A 19369-nucleotide genomic window follows, 5' to 3' on the forward strand; every position below is an offset into this window, starting at 1 on the left:
AAGGGCCTCTTCTGCACTGTGATTCTGAGAGTCCAATGAAAGTCCAGTAGGGTTAAGATTGTGTTTTACTCTGTCTCCAATAGCAGCTCTTGGGATTCACAACATTGTGATTGTGGTTGTAATCAAAAAAATAGGAAATGTAGCAGGCAGGCAGCCAACTTGTGCACAGCAAGATCCCACAAATAGCACTGTGATGATGACTAATCTGGTTAAATGGTTAAGGGATCAATGTTGGCCTGGACACCGAATTGAACACCCCTGCTCCTCTTCGAAATGGTGTCAAGCGATCTTCTTTCTCCATTGATCGGCTCTGGAGAAGAGTCATATTGGACTCTTAACGTAACTCTGTTTCTCTCTTCACAGATGCTGCCAGACCTGCTGAGGATTTTGAGTATTTTCTCTCTTTATTTTAGATTTCCAGCATCCACAGTATTTTGCTTTTATCTTAAGCATTGTTCTGAACTCATCATCAGTCTGTTAACCCTTTCCTTACAGTGCATTAAATGGGTTGAAATCTGTGACAGTAGATCTCTGCTAGTTCTTCCCAATAGTTATGTCTACTTTACACCTGTTAATTAGATGTAATTGATAGGAAAATCTGGTTTGTTTATGGTCTGTTTCATTAATCAAGAATGAACAAAGAGCAGCACTGGCTAATGTATTTGTAGACTTTCAGTTGTTTGCTACAGACAAAATGCAGGTAAAAGAGAAAGATACAGTAACAGGGTCATATTACTTGTCTTTCTGACTTTGCTCAATATAAATGCAAATTGTTGTTGATGTTTAACACTCAAGTTAAAGTCAACAAAGTTATGGGGAGGGAGCTCTGATATGTTTGCATTTCCGTGTGGACTGAACTAGACTACACTCTTATAGGTAATCATGCTGATTTCAGTTATTTAAGCCACTAGGTATATTTACCAGCAGGAGTTTGCCTCAGAAACATCTGTATTATAACTGAAACTTCAACATTAGGAAAAAAAGATTTCAGCGCCATCTATAATAATTTATTTATATATAGATTTTTTTAAAATATTGCTTTTGTATTATTCAGTAATCAACTGTGAATTATCATTTAATTTTAACATGCACTTGTTACATTAATCCCTTGTTGGTCCCCCTTGTCCTCACTTATCACCCCACCAGCCTCTGCATTCAAAGGATCATCCTCCGCCATTTCCGCCAACTCCAGCATGATGCCATTACCAAACACATCTTCCTTTCACCCCCCCGTCAGCATTCCGTAGGGATCGTTCCCTCCGGGACACCCTGGTCCACTCCTCCATCACCCCCTACTCCTCAACCCCCACGTATGGCACCACCCCATGCCCACGCAAAAAATGTAACACCTGCCCCTTCACTTCCTCTCTCCTCACCGTCCAAAGACCCAAACACTCCTTTCAAGTGAAGCAACATTTCACTTGCATTTCCCCCAACTTAGTCTACTGCATTCGTTTCTCCCAATGCGGCCTCCTCTACATTGGAGAGACCAAACGTAAACTGGGCGACTGCTTTGCAGAACACCTGCTGTCTGTCCGCAAGAATGATCCAAACCTCCCTGTCGCTTGCCATTTCAACACTCCACCCTGCTCTCTTGCCCACATGTCTGTCCTTGGCTTGCTGCATTGTTCCAGTGAAGCCCAACGCAAACTGGAGGAACAACACCTCATCTTCCGACTAGGCACTTTACAGCCTTCCGGACCGAATATTGAATTCAACAACTTTAGGTCTTGAGCTCCCTCCTCCATCCCCACCCCCTTTCTGCTTCTTCCCCCTTCCTTTTGTTTTTTTCCAATAAATTATATGGATTTTTCTTTTTCCCACCTATTTCCATTATTTTAAAATATTTTTAAATCTTTTATGCTCCCCCCACTAGAGCTATACCTTGAGTGCCCTACCTCCATTCTTAATTAGCACATTCGTTTAGATATATATCATCAACTTCAACACCTATGTGTTCTTTTGTTCTTTTGTCTGTGACATCTTTTGATGATCTGCTTCTATCACTGCTTGCTTGTCCCTACAACCACACCCCCCAACTCCACTTCTCTCCCCCCACCCACATACACACCTTAAACCAGCTTATATTTCACCCCTTCCTTGGATTCACCTAGTTCTGTCGAAGGGTCATGAGGACTCGAAACGTCAACTCATTTCTTCTCCGCCGATGCTGCCAGACCTGCTGAGTTTTTCCAGGTAATTCTGTTTTTGTTTTAGGCCTAGACCAAGTTATTATTAGGAACAGAAGTGCCCATTGGTAATGGTGTCCCAGCAGGACACCATTACCAATTTTAGCCAACGCTTTTAAAAACTGCCCTTAATCCGTACTTTGTTTTCTGCCTTCTAATCACTTTTTTCAGTTTGCCATCCTCCCACTAATTCTATATTCCTTCACCATCTTTAGTAATCTCCAAAGAGACCTTGGACAAAGACTTTCCTAAAGTCCTTGTACATTACATCTGCATTTCCACCATAGACCATGTCGGTTACTTCTGCAATGGATCCCATTGGATTTGTGGAGCATGATTGCCCCTTTTACAATTTATGCTGGTAACTTCTAATACTCTCTCTTTATCTAAATATGTGATAATTTCATTATTAAGTGGAGAGTCTAAAACATTCTCTGCTACAGATTTTAAACCAGCTACCTTGTAATTACCTAAATTTATGAAAGACGGGCGAAAAGCAAAATTAGGGGGGGGAAAGAAATATGTGCCTGCACAAAATAATTGCAACTGTCTGTCTTTAAAAAAACAGCAGAGTCAAGAAATAAAGTTGATGAAATGTGACAATGTATTGATGATTAGAGTAAGAACTGGCTTGAATGGTAATTGCTGCTCCATCTTACAATCTCGCATTTTTTAGATATGAACCTGGGGCTCATCTCACTAACACCATCTGAAGCAAATACTGTTATGATCTCCGTAGAAACCGTTAAATTTTAAAAAGAAATTTGAAATTCCACTTAAGAACTGAAAGGATGACAAGATTTCACGTTTTAACACTTAGTACTTTTGTCTGATTGTTACACTATTAACTGAACAATTTTTTATAGGCAACTTATACTTTAAACTACAGAACAGAATTTTCCCCTTTTACTTTTAACGCAACCGAAAAACCCTCTTCACGTATGTGCTTTACACTGCCCTTAAAGTAGTTATTTGATTTTCCTGGGCCCAGTCCAAAGTGATTCTCAGCTCCCAAAAGTTTATTTCCCACTTTTTCCTTTCCCAGTCTGGTAACTTTTAATTAACCCCAGAACTGTCTTTCACAATGAGAGTTTTTCCTGGCAACCCTCCCACTAGGGGAGGCTAGGTGAATCTTCCAGCTTCATTAGAAATCCTCACTAATTTAGTCTTTTCAGTCAGACTGCTAGCTCTCTCTCTGTTTCTGCACAGTGAACCATAGACATAGTTCTTTGAAGAAGTAACAGGTGCTGTGGATAAAGGGGATCCAGTGGATGTACCGTACTTAGATTTTCAGAAGGCATTTGATAAGGTGCCTCATCAAAGGCTATTATGGAAAGTTATAGCTCATGGTGTAGGTGGGCATGAATAGAAGACTGGCTAGCTAGCAGGAAACAGAGTAGGCATAAATGGGTCATTTTCTGGTTGGCAGGATGTAATGAGTGGTGTGCCACAGGGATCAGTGCTGGGGTCTCAAATCTTTATAATTTAAATAAATGATTTGGGTGAAGTTGATATGGTTGCTAACTTTGCTGATATCACAAAAATGGTTAGGAAAGTAAATTGTGAAGAGGAAATAAGGAGGCTACAAAAGAATATACATAGGTGAGTGCGCAAAGAATTGGCAAATGGAGTATAATGTGGGGAAATGTGAGGTCATCCATTTTGGCAGGACAAATGAAAAATAAGCATATTATCTAAATGCTGAGAGATTGCTGATCTTAGATGCTGAGGGATCTGGGTGTCTCATGCATGAATCAAAAAAGATTAGTATACAGGTGCAGCAAGTAATTAGCAAAGCTAATAGGATGTTATTGTTTATTGTCAGGGTCACTGAATGTAAAAGTAGGGAGGTTATGCTTTAGTTATACGGGGCATTGGTGAGACCACATCTGGAGTACTGTGCACAATATTGGTCACAGTTCAGTGAAGGTTTATTAGATTAATACCTGGAGGGTTGGGCTGTCATATGAGGAAAGGTTGAACAGGCTATGTTTGTATCCACTGGAGTTTAGAAGAGTAAGAGATGACTTGGTTGAAATATATAAAATCCTGAGGGGTCTTGACAGGGTGGATGTGGAAAGGATGTTTCCTCTTGTGGGAATATAGAGAACTAGGGCCACTATTTAAAAATGAGGGGTCGCCCATTTGAGACAGATGAGGAAAAATTTTTTGAGGGTTGTAAGACTTTGGAATTCTCTTCCTCAAAAGATGATTGAGGCAGAATCCTTGAATATTTTTAAGGCAGGAGTAGATATATTCTTGATGAACAAGAGGTGAAAGGCAGGAGTGTGAAGTTGAGTTTAATATTAGATCAGCCATGATCTTATTGAATGGCAGAGTAGGCTCAAGGGTCTGAGTGGCCTACTCCTGCTTCTAATTCGTATGTTCGTATATATCCTCTAGATACTTTCTCCTCACATTTCCCCACATTATACTCCATTTGCCAATTCTTTGCCCACTCATCTATGTATAATCTTTTGTAGCCTCCTTATTTCTTCTTTACAATTTACTTTCCTAACCATTTTTGTGATATCAGCAAAGTTAGCAACCATATCAACTTCACACTCCTGCCTTCCCTCGATGGGTGAAGTTGAGTTTAGTATTGGATCAGCCAAGATCTTATTGAATGGCGGAGTAGGCTCAAGGGGCTGAGTGGCCTAATCCTGCTTCTAATTCGTATATATATCCTCTAGATACTTTCTCCTTTTCAGAGATACCTTAGAAACCTTCCCCCCCTCAAAGTCCATCTCCATGATGACGTGAATCACATGGGCCTTGTATCCAGGTAGAAATGCTAATTAGCTACACTTGTGACCCCCAACACTTTTATCAGAAGTAAATGGACAGTTTAAAGTATAACCTTATACAACCTGACATTCTCAACACCTTTCTGGGATATTGGAGACTAATGATGGCATTAAATGCACCCCCCCCCCCCCCCCCCCCCCCGGTGAGTTTGGTAACAGAAGGCATTTAATCCACTGGGAGAGTACTGGATGGGGATCTGACCATCTTCCTGCCTTCACCCCAACTAAGTCCATGGCAGGAAGGCCTGTAAACAGCCTGCCCACCCTGCTGCCAAGTGTGGTCCTTAAGTAGGCAATTAATGCTCACTTAAGGACCTTATCCTGCCACTGCTGGTATTATCCCAGTGGCGGGTGGGAGGCTTACATGCAGGGAGCAGAACGAGCAAACCCTTGCACGGTTGCTTGTGGGCTTCTTGTGGGGAGCGGGGGCAATCAAAGGCAATCAATGCCTGATCAAGGGATCTTGCATCAGGAAGGGGGGAGCAATCGAAGGCAATCAAGGGATCTTGCATCAGGAATGGGGGAGGCCTACTGAGTCATCAGGCCCCTCCCCCCTCAGTCTTGCTCCCGATCCCTCCCTCACCTCCCCCTATGTCGCCTTCATCCACAATCACTCACCTGTGGCCTGAGACACAGTGACAACACTAGGCCTCAGGTGGGTGTTGTACCAGCAACAGTAGCACCACCTCCCCGGTGGCAGTGCTGTTCAATAGAGCTGCCGGCTTCTGATTGGATACTTGATCCCAGGGAAGAGCCATCGTTGTCCACTTAAGTGCTTGAGTACCAATGCTGCCATTGTCTCCAAATGTGAACGATTTACATCATCTTTTCAGCAAAACAATCCAGGCTTCCCTTTAATCTTTAACAATCATGTCACTCAGGCCTGTTGTTAGGCAGACTTCAGAACAAGTCCAATGACCTCTTTCATTTTACCCTAAATTAAAGATGCAGCCCTAAAACATCATAAGCTTATAAACATAATATTTGTAATGCCTCCTTCCTAAGGAATGGAAAGTAATCACCACAGAGATGAGTTTTCAAAAACACTATCCAAAATATAACAACTTATAACATTCTGCACATTTTAATAACTAATTTAGTACATATGGCACAAGTACTATTCTCCCCATAGATAAAAACAAAAAACTGCGGATGCTGGAAATCCAAAACTAAAACAGAATTACCTGGAAAAACTCAGCAGGTCTGCCAGCATCGTGGAGAAGAAAAGAGTTGACGTTTCGAGTCCTCATGACCCTTCAACAGAACTAGTCTAGTTCTGTTGAAGGGTCATGAAGACTCGAAACGTCAACTCTTTTCTTCTCCGCCGATGCTGCCAGACCTGCTGAGTTTTTCCAGGTAATTCTGTTTTTGTTTTACTATTCTCCCCATGCCGTCACGTTTTTCCATTAGACAGTCCTCCTTGGTAGCACACAAGATTTAACCTTATCAGCTATGAGCTTATAATAGGAGTTCAAGTCCACTCTCATAGATGTTTCAAGTTCTTTCTCTCAGAGAGATAAGAATTTGTTTTACTGCTAGTGGCTTCACTTTCTGTGAGCTGTCATAGTAAATCTCTTCTTTCCTGTCAAGTGAATTTCATAGTATTTCCATGAGCTAGGTTAAAAGATTTCCCAATCTATTCTGCCTGGGGATTTTTGTCAAATCTTACTTGCAGATAATCCATATAATTTATGAATTCTATTAGGTGTGAACTGTAAATTGAAACAAAATCTTTTGTCATAATTCCTTTTATCTGATTTCCATATGTTCCATTGTTTTTCTGTAGAACAGACATTACATTGTCAATAGGATGTTGACTAATTTTAAAAACACGGTTTTTGAACCTCTAGGTCCAGGTGCTAACTCCAGATCTCCATTCTCTTTCTTGGCTGTAAGGTCTTTCTTGTCCAGGTCGCAATGTCTCAGCCAGACAAATGACTGAATGGTGGTCCTCATGTCTAAACACAGGAGTACTTTTATCTTTAAATTCATTTCCAAGATTAAACTTTCAGTGCTCTTCACCAAGAGAAGCAAATTTAACATTGCCTCCTTTTGTGCAAGCAGTTTGTTCTTCTGTCAAGTTAAGATCCTGATATTTTTTAATCAGTTTTCCAAATTCTTTTACATTTTTCTGTTTCTCGTTCTCCCACTAAGCACGAGCTTTGTCCAATTTCTTCCAAGCAAGAGCCATTGCTTCTTCATTTTTAAGTTTTTAATGAGTGTTTTAGAACTCTAATCCGTCCTCGTAGTTCCAGAGTAACAGCATTAGTGGGAGCCAAGCCATCTTGTTTTAAAGACCATCTCTCTTTGTTTGTCCATTATTCTGGAATGCTGCGGCATTCTGCTTTGACACCTGTGGCTTAAGGTCAAATAGTCGATTAGTTTCCAGAGTTTTGTTAACTTTTTGTTGTCAGCCTGAGGTTTTGGTGTCTTCTCCATCTCAGACATCTGAGATGGAAGACTTCTGAAATTGGGGACCTCTTGAGTCAAACCATTATTTTTTGCAAAGTCCACTCAACTTGCTGAAACCTACTTATCTCAAATAATTTCAATAGATCTTAGGGGAATGCACAGAGGCAAAACATGGTCTCCCGTCAGCTCGTTTCATAAGATAAGGCCAACATTATTAATGGGTAATTTAGACACCACTCCCATGATAGTAGATCCACTGACTAAAGCACAGTTTAATTTCACTCTACACAATAGAGCAGGTAAACAATTTCCATCAATGGTTTGTTTCAGTACACTCTTATTTAGTGAACTCTCTAGAGAGAAATTCACATCTTCTGCTGACAACAGGGTTTCAGTCGACTCTGTATCTCTTAAGCATATCTTTTTAACCCCTTTATCAGACAAAAATGGAGTTAATTCATCCTCAAATATAAAACTCCTAAAATCTTTTGCTCTGATTTACCCCCACTATAAATATATTAGATGGTACCGGTTTGTCACAAGCTTCACTCGCTAGTGCAGCATTTTCTAGAGAAACACAAGATATGCCTACAAAAGATACAGTCTTAATTTTTAAAATTTCTCGCAGTTTGCTTTTAAGTGCCCTGTCTAATGGCAGAAATAACATATTGCCCTCATCAAATCATACCTGTGTCCCATACCTTTTTTTACTACCCTGAGGAGTATCTATCCTTTATTTCTGTTACCCCTACATTGTAATTAGTAGCGTTCTGTTCATTATCAATTCTCCTATCTCTCCAGTTTCTGGGTGGGTTTGCAAAGAAAATGTTTGCTTTGACCTATGCATAGCTATCAGCCATAACAGCCACCTCTCTTATTTTAGAAACTTTACAGTTTTCTAGGTGGGAACTGATTCCTAAAAAAGTACTGTTTTAAAATTCTTTCATTAACAACACCTCTCCGAAGTTTCCAAAGTCTTGCACCAGCTCCATAGCTCTGTACCATCGATCAAACACCATTTGTTCCCAAAAAATTTCACAGAAGTTTAATTCTGTCTCTTCCTCTGATTTCTAGAGTGCTGCTCATAAGTGTATGGGACTAATTCATATGCACTAAAGCACAGCAGTCTTAACTGTGTCATAATGTACAGACTGTTAATCTGAAATGACTGAATAAACCTCCAACACTTTTCCTGCCACAATACCTTGTAATAGAATTGTCCAAATTTCTCTTGGCCATTATAATTTTGTTGTAATTTACTCATATGAAATCAAATATATTTTAACTCCTTCCTCACTGAATTTGGGCACTAGATGAATATTCCTAATCAAATCAAGGAGTTAAATCTAGCCCATCATCAAGTCTGCTTGCTATCCCCTGTTCAAGTAATTGTCCAGTTCAAATTTTCTGGCTTCCCCCTCTCACTTTAAAATTCTAATTCAAGTTTTCGCATTTCTCTTTCTTTATTGCCCCTCTTTTGAGTTCAAGTTTTTGCTTTTATCTATCTCTGTTTCCTGACTTTCAATTCCAAGTTACCTTATTTGTAACTGAATCCTAGCCAACTTGATCTGTTTTTCATCTAGAATACCTTTTTCTTCAAGGTTCAGGTGTTGAGCCGATGCTTAAACTATTTCTAACTTCTTAGCATCTACTTTTAAATCTATTTCTAACTTCTCTGCCACTGCTTTAAAATTAATCTTTCTCAACTGTTGTGAGGTACTCAAAGGCAGTTCCTTTTGAAGAATACATCAGCAATGGACATAGCCATTTAAAATTTTCAATAAATGCAGCAAAGGTCACTGTGAAATCTTGTTTGTTTTAAACTCTGGCCAGACCTAGTGTACTTATCTCAGTCTATGGATTCGAGATCCTGCAAGAGCCAACACCCTTTCCCAGCACCACCTCCCCCCCCGCCCCCCAAAGAACTGCAATCTTCCACTTGATAGCTGAAAGGATGACATGACAAGATTCCATGTTTTAAAACTCTTACTGTAACAACCAGACTAAAAATACTATTGACTAAACACTATTTTTGTAGGCAACTTATTCTTTAAACTACAGATCAGAACTTTCCCCTTTTAACAAGACAACTGATAAACCTACTTCACAGGTATACTTTCCACTGTCCTTTAAGCAGATTTTCAGTTTTCCTGGACCTGGCCCAAACTGATTCTCAGCTCCTGAGGGTTTACATCTGTTCTTTTCCTTTCCAAACCTGGTAATCTTAACACTACTACTATCTTTCACATTGATGGATTTCCTGGCAGTTCTCCCTCTAGGGCAAGTTTGGCGAATCTTCCAGACTCATTTGAAATCCTCACAAATTTGGTCTTTTCAATCCAAGCATCAGCTCTCACCCACGTTCCTGAGAGGTGAACCATAGAAATTTTTGGCCTTTAGCTCCTCTCTTTCTCCTGGATCCTAGCAGTGTTTGAGGGATATCTTAGAAACCCCCTTCCCCTCTCAAAGCGCATCTCCATGGCAATGCAAATCATGTGGGCCGCGTATTTAGGTAGAAATGTTGATTAGTTATCCTTGAAGCACTAACTCTCTTTTATCTTGGAAGTAAAAAGTTTGAAGTATAACCATTTACAACCCAACATTCTTAACACCTTCTTGAGACTTTGGAGACTTGCAGTCTAACCGCTGTAAACACATGTTGCCATTTTCTACAAGTGTAAACACCTCACGCCTTCTTTCCAAAACAACAACCTTTATTCGTTTAATGGCCATGTCACCCAGGCCTGTTGTTAAGCAGATTTCAGAACAGGTCACAGGACCCTCTTAATTTTATCCTAAATTTAAGACAGAACCCCAAAACCTAACAATTTTTTAATATTGTTACAAATATGAGGTTTTTAAGTATTTATACTGGAATCATTTTTGACTGAAAATGGATTTGGGAATGAGCACTGTTGTGTTGTGGTTAAAAGGGAATTTTCACCGCTTTAAAATGCTGCAACCTACAACACTGTGGCAAAAGGGAGTGAGGTTTTAATAAGGCAAACAATGTTTAATATTGAGCAGGAAAGCTAAACAACAGGTCATCTTATTTCAAATAGCCAACAGTAACTCTCACCCTTTGTAATTCATTTGGATACAACATGCAATGTTTTAATTTATTAGTAATCAAGCTAGTCAGTTTTATTGAAAGGTCTACTGCCAAATTAATGAATGGAAGAAGATATCAGATAATACACCCCTTTACATCCTGAGGTCAAAAGTAATAAAAACAGAAAATGCTGGTAATACTTGGCAGGTCAGGTAGCATCTCTGGTGAGGGAAACAGGTTTCAGTTTGGTAACATTTTTCGAAACTGGCAAAAAGTTTGAGATGTAACAAGTTTTAAGCATGTATAGGGGAATGGAGGAGGGTAGAAAAGAACAAAAGGGAGGGCCTGTGCTAGAGTGGAAGACAGGAGGGATTAACTGATAAATGGGATTATGGTGCATGGCAAAAGGATGCTGCACTGATACAAATAAAGAAACAAGATGGATTTAGCAATGTAAATGTCAAGCACCTGCTGTGTGGAAAAAATTGGAGCAGTGGTTATGATCTGAAATTGTTGAATTCAATTGTTAAGTACAGATAGTTGCATTGTGCCTTAATGAAAAGATCAGGTGCTGTTCCTTGAACTTCATTAGAACAATGCAGCAAGCCAAGATCTGCGTAGGATGGGGAATTAAAATAGCAAGCACCCAGCAGCTCAAGATCACGCTTGTGGACTGATTGGTAGTGTTCAGCAAAGCAATCACCCAGTTTGTGTTTGGTCTTCCTGTTGTAGAGACCACCACATTGTGGACATTGAATACTGTATGCTAAGTTGAAAAAAAATACAAGTAAATCACTTTCACCTGAAAGGAGCATTTCAGACCCTGTGTGGTGAGAAGGGAAGAGATGAAAGGGCAAGTGCCGCATCTGTACGGGAAAATGTTGTAGGAAGGGGCACATATGAGCATACAAAATAGAAGCAGAAGTAGGCTATTCGGCCTCTCGAGCCTGCTCCGCCATTCAATAAGATCATGGTTGATCTGTTTGTGTTTCGAATTCCACATTCCAATCTACCTCCGCTAATCTTAGATTCTTGTTAGGCAAGGGAATCAATCTACCTCTGACTTAAAAATATTCAATGACTCTGCCTCCACCGCCTTTGGAGGTAGAGAGTTCTAAAGTCGCACAACCCTCCGAGAGAAAATAAATCTCCTCATCTCTGTCCTAAAAAGGCAACCACTAATCTTAAAATAGTGCCCCCTAGTTCTGGACAGGAAACATCGTTTCAACATCCACCTCGTCAATATTGTTCAGAATCTTATATACTTCAATCAAGCCACCCCTCATTCATCTAAACTCCAGAGGAAGCAATCCCAGTCTGCCTAAACTTTCCTCATAAGACAACCTGCTTATTCTAGGTATCAATTTAGTAAACCTTTTCTGAACCACCTCCAATGCATTTACATCTTTAAATAAAGAGACCAAAACTGGACACAATATTCGAGACGTGGTCTCACCATTGCCTTGTGTAACTGAAGTATAACATCCAGGGGCGTTGGGTGTGATTTTAAAAAAAGGGACCAGAGTATCATGGAGGCAACATTCCCTTTGGGGCAAAAACAAAAATACCTGTAAAAACTCAGCAGGTCTGACAGCATCTGCGGAGAGGAATACAGTTAATGTTTCGAGTCTGAATGACTCTTCGTCAGAACTAAGGAAAAATAGAAAAGAGGTGAAATATAAGCTGGTTTAAGGGGACGTGCGACAGGTGGAGCTGGATAGAGGGTCAGTGATAGGTGGAGATTGTCAAAAGATGTCATAGACAAAAGGACAAAGGTGTTGATGATGGTGATATTAGCTAAGAAATGTGCTAATGAGGACATTAAGGGTAGAAAGGATGAGCAAGGGACAGATAGCTCTAGTGGGGGTGGGGGTGGAGATTGAAATAGACTAAAAGGTAGAGATAAAACAATGGATGGAAATACATTTAAAAATAATGGAAATAGGCAGGAAAAGAAAAATATTTATACATTACTGGAAAAAGGGGGATCGGAAAGGGGATGGGGATGGAGGAGAGAGTTCATGATCTAAAGTTGTTGAAGTCAATATTCAGTCCGGAAGGCTGTAAAGTGCCTAGTCGGAAGATGAGGTGCTGTTCCTCCAGTTTGCATTGAGCTTCACTGGAACATTGCAACAGGCCAAGGACGGACATGTGGGCATGAGAACAGGGTGGTGTGTTGAAATGGCAAGCGACAGTGAGGTTTGGGTCATACTTGCGGACAGACCGAAGGTGTTCCGCAAAGCGGTCACCCAGTCTGCGTTTGGTCTCTCCAATGTAGAGGAAACTGCATTGGGAGCAGCGAATGCAGTAGACTAAATTGAGGGAAATGCAACTGAAATGCTGAGATGGGAGGGGAAGATATGTTTACTGATGGTATCGCACTGGAAATGGCGGAGAATGATCTGTTGACTGCAGAGGCTGGTGGGATGGAAGGTGAGATTAAGCGGAGCCCCATTGTGGCTCTGGGATGGAGGGAAGAGAGAGCAGAAGTGTTGATTTAGGGCCCTGTCAACCACAGTTTAAGGGAATCCTCAGTTTCAGTAAAAAGGAAGACATATCAGAAGCACTGGTTTGGAAGATGGAATTGTCAAAACAGATGCGTTGAAGGTGGAGAAACTAGGAGAGTGAAAGGGAGTCCTTACAGGAACTGTAATAAAAGAAGCTGAGGAAGTCAGTTGGTTTATAATAGAGCCAAATGAAAACCCATGTTTGGTAAGTTGTCAAGCTTTGAACAAAACATTGTGAGGGCCAGATCTTGACCCATAGCTGAAAGCTAACATTGCAGGAGTGGGCATTTAGTTGTCTAGAAAGAAGGGTATTGTTAAAAACCAATAAGCCAGCCCATGCAAGGAACAGATTGCAATGGCTACTTATTCCCACTCTTGAGGAGTTAGCCAAGTGGTATTTGCTTTACTGTTATTCTTTGTTTACAATGGACTGCAACGGCTCAAGAAGGCAGCTCACCACCACCTTCTCGAGGCCAATTCGGGATGGGCAATAAATGCTGGCCTAGCCAGCGACGGCCACATCCCATGAATGAATTAAAAGAAACTTGTATGTAAATAAAGCAGCTTAATGATTCATACCTGACTTCATCTCATTAGTCTGCCTTCAGAAAATTAATGAATCATATGCAAGTGCATGTGCAAAAGATATAATCATTTTGTATCATAATGGAGTTTAATTGTTATGTCCATGGTTATACTATTGAATAATTAGATATTGGCCTCTTATGGTCGCACTGCTGGAAATAAGATGCTTGGACCAGTTAGCTGGAATGACCAACACTGTTGTACCTCAAAGAATACCTAAGGCAGACCCTAAATTTGTAACTTCCTTCCTCTGTGGATGTTTTGGTTTAGATCCAGCAGTTCATCTTGAGGAATTGCATACATTAAAGGCCTGGTTTGGAATAGAAACAGTTGTTAATCAGGGATGCTTTACTGAGTGATTTATTTTGACTGTCAATTTTAGTTGCTTTGCACTGTACCTTTTAGCCAGTTTTTTGGTGCCTCAACCTTCAGTGTTTAAAAAGTTTTTAAAAAAAGCTGTGCAACTGCAAACTTTTAAAATGCCTATTGATTGTGTGACTTTTGATCTGTTTTCCTGCCTATTTTCTCCCTTTTACTCCCCTTTCTAAAAGTGCTGTCGCTTGTTGGGAAATAACTCCCTCCAGTGCATCAGTGAAGTGGCCAAGATCTCAGACAAGTAATAGACATCAGTATTGGCAGATTATTTGAATGCAGGATTCATCACAAGGTCAAACAGAATTTTGTTTTCTGACCTAGAGATCCATAAAAGAGAATTTTCCAATGTGAGTCACTGTATTATGTTCAGAGTAGAAATTCTGGCTGAAGCTACTGCCACCCTGATTGCCTATCCCTGTTGAGCCAATCAAACTTGGGACCTTCTGGTCTGTTTGGCTCAGCTGCTCATTGAATAAACTCACCAAATTTTGATGAATCTCTTATGACTGCTTTGTTCTCATATCTGAATGATTCTGCATCTTTTCAAATGTTCTCCTTACATTTCCTTTTGATTTAAAGAGTGTAAAAAGGTTTATGTGCAAAATATTATGAAAATTTCTGTGTCTGCTGAGACCTCAACCTTAAGAGTTTTCCAGCTTTTATCCTTGTAAGTGAAAGATCCGATGTGCACTGGCCCCTCTGCATATAAGACTAAATCTGCTTTTATATTCTTCAATTTGTATTCTGGGGCCCTGGTGTCAGTGAGACAACTTCTGGCATTTATCTTGCTGCATCCATTTTTCATAGCTCAGTGGCAGACTCATAGACCCAGGTAAATTCCCTGACATTGAAATCTTGGAAAATTAATTTAAAAAACAATTCCCAGTTAGAACACTCACCAAAAATCAAAGGGGTGGTTAGGATGGGGAAAGGGGGTGGGAGGTGGGCTATCCAGAGAAATTGATAACCAACAGTGTTCTGTTTCTTCTAGCACAGGCAATGAAATATAGAAACTGTCATTTACTGAATACATTAAAGTGCTTTAGCTTTGGGACTTTATTTACAAGAAACAACTGTCCTTTCCTCAGCTTGATTTATTTACTGCTGTGTACATGCTGTTTTAGGAGCTTGATGTTCTGCCAGAAAATACATACTCTTTTAAAGATTTGCCTGCAGTGAAATAGAGTTTCTCACTTATGTTTGGTGTATGAGGAAACTGAACTATGTATTGGAAATCTCAGCTGCTCCTGAATTTTCAAGATTTGCCCGGAGTTACACAGACCTGGTTACCAAGTACTGTAATGCAACTAATTCCTGCCACAATATAATTATTTGAACCTCACGATATTCACATTAGGATGACAGGGAGGTTCACTTTAGTCGGGCCTCCTGGCCCTGCATTTGATGCTTTTGGGCCCAAGCTGTTCACTCACTTCCTTCCAATTCTAGCCTCCTTAACTCCTTCCACCCACAAAATGGGATTGTCTGAGGGGTGATTATATCTCTAATTCACCCAGCAGAAATGAGTCACTACTCATTTTCAACGGAACATTACCAAGTCCAAAGTCACTATAAACTTTCCTTTCTTGCCACAGCCTTCCCATTGCTGTGGCTGAACAAAATGATGTGCAAGCTCAGTGCCATACTCCCATGGTTGAACTTCACAACAAATGTCCTTTTCTTCACCAAGACCACATAATTCCATCTCCAGAACATTGTCTGCTTCCACCTCTTTCTGCATCTTACCACCAATGAAGTACACATCAACGCCTTGTCATCACCAAATTTGGTTTAATTGCTTAAAGCTTTCCTTGCTGGCCTTCCATCGCTAACACGACCTATCTTCCGACCCTCAATAAACTCCAGTTTGTTCAAAATGCAACTGTCCTTTTCTTTATCTGCACCAAGTTCTGGGTGGTCTTCTCTGCTTGAAACAAATATGGTTATTAAATAAAGCATTTGAAATTCAAACACAACGGGGAGAACAGGGTAGTAGAATGGCTGTCCATTCCTAGACCCCCACCTGATTTTTAATCTTAATGTCTCCATCTTCCTTTGTCCACTCTCTGTAGTCTCTGACCTCCAAACTACAATAATGGGCTGGTCCAAACTGACCTCTGACTGGGTAAAGTAGTAATTATTTCCTGGTTTTTCACATTGGCAACTACACTGGTAATATCCCCAGCTTTATTGTTCTGTAACAATTTGATTCAGCTAAATAGCTTGTTAAGTCATTTCAGAGGACAGTTAAGAGTCAACCACGTTGCTGTGTGTCTGAAGCCACATGTGGCTGTGGGTGTGGGCACATGTGGGTGAGGATGGTAGATTTCTTCCCCTGAAGGTCATTAGTAAATTAGATGGGCTTTTACAACAATCTGGTAGTTTCATGATCATTATTAATGAGAAAAGCATTTAATTCCAGATTCATTAATTACATTTAAATTCCCCCGGTTGACGTAGTGGGATTTGAATTTGTGTGTCTCAGTATTAGTCCGGTAAAATTACCAGTATGATAACGTTCCCCATTATGCGAGTTTTTTTAATATTCGTTCATGGGTCATGGGCGTCACTGGCTGGGCCAGCATTTATTGTCCATCCCTAATTGCCCTTGAGAAGATGGTGGTGAACTACTGTTTTGAACCACTGCAGTCCACGTGCTATAAGAACATCCATTGTGCTGTTAGGGAGGGAGTTCCAGGATTTTGACCTAACGACAGTGAAGGAATGGTGATATGTTTCCAAATCAAGATGGTGTGAGGCTTGGTGGAGAACTTCTAGGTGGTGGTGTTCCCATGCATCTGCTGCCCTTGACCTTCTAGATGATAGCGGTCTTGGGTTTGGAAGGTGATGTCTGAGGAGCCTTGGTGAGTTCCTGCAGTGAATCTTGTGGATGGTACACACTGCTGCCACTGGGGAGAGTGAATGTTTGTAGATTGGGTGTCAATCAAGTGGGCTGCTTTGTCCTGGATGGTGTTAAGCTTCCTAAGTGTTGGATCTGCACTCATCCAGGCAAGTGGAGAATACTCCACCACACTCCTGGACTTGTGCCTTGGAGATGGTAGGCAGGCTTTGGGGGGGTTCAGAAGGTGAGCTACCTGTCACAGGATTCCTAGCCTCTGACCAGTTCTTGTAGCCACAGTATTTATATGGCTAGTCCAGTTCAGTTTCTTATCAATTGTAACCCCAGGATGTTGATAGTGGGGGATTCAACGATAGTAATGCTTTTGAGCATTAAGGGGCAATGATTAGATTCTCTCTTGTTGGAGATGGTCATTGCCTGGCACTTGTGTGGCACAAATGTTACTTGCCACTTGTCAGCACAAGCCTGGGTATTGTCCAGGCCTTGCTGCATTTGGACATGGACAGCTTCAATATCTGAGTAGTTGAAAGTGGTGCTGAACATTGTGCAATCATCAGCAAACATCCCCACTTCTGACCTTATGGTGGAAGGAAGGTCATTGAAGCAGCTGAGGATGGTTGGGCGTAGGACACGACCCTGAGGAACTTCTGCAATGATGTCCTAGAACTGAGATGATTGACCTCCAAAACCACAACCATCATCCTTTGTTGGTTTGACCCCAACAGGCAGTCGTTGCCCTCTGATTCCTATTGGTTCCTTGATGCCATACTTGCTCAAATGCTGCCTTGGTGTCAAGGGCAGTCACTCTCACCTCACCTCTTGAGTTCAGCTCCTTTTGTCTATGTTTGAACCAAGGCTGTGATGAGGGCAGGAGCTGAGTGACCCTGGTGGAACCCAAACTGTGTCACTGAGAAAATTATTGCTAAGTAGTGCCTCTTGATAGCACCATTGATGACCAAGAGTAGACTGATGGGGCTGTAGCTGGGGATATTTGCGGAGCCGCTGCCTCCAGTGAGTTGCTTAATTGTCACCACCGTTCAGGACTGGATGTGACAGGGCTGCGGAGCTTAGATCTGATCCGCTGATAACAGTTCAGCAAAGGCAATGAGACATCATGGACCTGAGTGACAATAAGCCCAGAATCTATCATCTTAAACAATGAGATTTAAGGATTGAGAACGAAACAGGAATGACAGAGAAGGAGGGCGAATTAAAGTGAGTGAATTAGTCAGATCAAGCTCAAAGAGAAACAAAGAAAAGGAAAGATCAGATTAAGAGAAAGCTGTAAAAAAAGAGACAAATGAAATGTAAGAAAAATGTTTAAATCTTCAAATCTCTAAGAATAATTTGTTACCTCCAAAAATGAGACTCCGTAGTTAAAATCGTCTCTGGCTCTGAAAGGAAACATTCTTTGGTAGAAACATATGTCTCCTCATGAAAAATATATTCATGCTTTTAATTACCAGCCATAATTTTGTGGAATGTTCACTTGGCAGTTGACACGCATGTGCACTAACTTCATGAAACTCAAAGGGCATTGAGGGCAAGTTGGTTTTTTCACGAGTCTGATATTTAGATGAGCACATGTCATCCAGCAACTTGTGGTGATTCACAATTCACAGAGCATCTTCCTTACGACAAGCTGCTGGGCAGTTTATAACAGCATGGACATTAAACTTGCAGTTATTTTAGTAGCAAATTCTGATCCATTGTTTCCACCTAGCCTTCAGTCATTTCTCCTAACTTTTTTCCATCTGTCTTCCTTGTTATTTTTCTAAAAAGTGTCCTAGGATGCTTTTTTTGTTAAATATGCTGTGTAAATGCAAGTTGATAATGAGCACAGTATTTACCACGAAACATCCTGTACATATTCTGGGGATGTAAAATGGGGTATACACATTAAATCTATTTGCCACATATTTTTTGCAAACCAAAATTAGTTTAGGAGTTTTCTACTGCATCATTTAGAAGTGTTTCCTAATTTTTTGTTTTGCAGATTTTAGCAGGTTAAAATGGCCAAAGATCAGTTTTACCGAAGAGGTAGTTTTAATAGCTACCAGAGCAACACAAGTGATGAAGATATGGTGGAGATTGCAGGAGCATCTTTGGACTTTTCTTTTGCAGAAGATGTTCCTCCTTTAGACAGGGAGCCACAAGGAGGTATGGAGCAAGACAACCTGCAGAGATTTCAGCAAATGTGTGTGCGGGAATGTTATGTTTTCAATTATTTTAAGATAACATTGAATAGTTGTCAGGTAATTTGTCATAAGATTGTCATAAAACAGCTTTACTTTCAATTATCATTGCTTGTAGTCCAGTGGTTTCATTTTAATTTGCATTCTATGGATGAAATATTTCCTAGTAATTAGTTGCAGATTAATTTTCTATAAACTGTGTAATAGTGATTTAACAATCCCTAATTGTTTTGCAAAACTTTAAATTAAGGAACAACAACTTGTAATTGCTTTTGGCAAAAATTGTGTTTTTAACAAGAAAAACTGAATTTATACAATTTAGTTGATACAGTGATAGGAATGCTGTATTTTTCGAGAGCACTCTTGGGTTAGGGAAAGGAACATTTC

General features: G+C 40.5%; 1 protein-coding gene across 5 annotated transcripts in view; it reads left to right on the forward strand.

The window, feature by feature from the left end:
* LOC121282318 (H(+)/Cl(-) exchange transporter 5) overlaps positions 1-19369 on the forward strand; it is a 138595-nt gene that overhangs the window by 36429 nt on the left and 82797 nt on the right. For all 5 annotated transcript variants that reach the window (XM_041195989.1, XM_041195987.1, XM_041195990.1 and 2 more), the window contains exon 3: positions 18784-18947. In XM_041195989.1, the coding sequence (XP_041051923.1) occupies positions 18800-18947 (148 nt within the window). In that variant the 5' untranslated portion in view covers positions 18784-18799. The remainder of the gene's footprint in view (positions 1-18783; positions 18948-19369) is intronic.

The sequence above is a fragment of the Carcharodon carcharias genome, chromosome 9 (assembly GCF_017639515.1).
Source record: "Carcharodon carcharias isolate sCarCar2 chromosome 9, sCarCar2.pri, whole genome shotgun sequence".
Lineage (NCBI taxonomy): Eukaryota > Metazoa > Chordata > Chondrichthyes > Lamniformes > Lamnidae > Carcharodon > Carcharodon carcharias.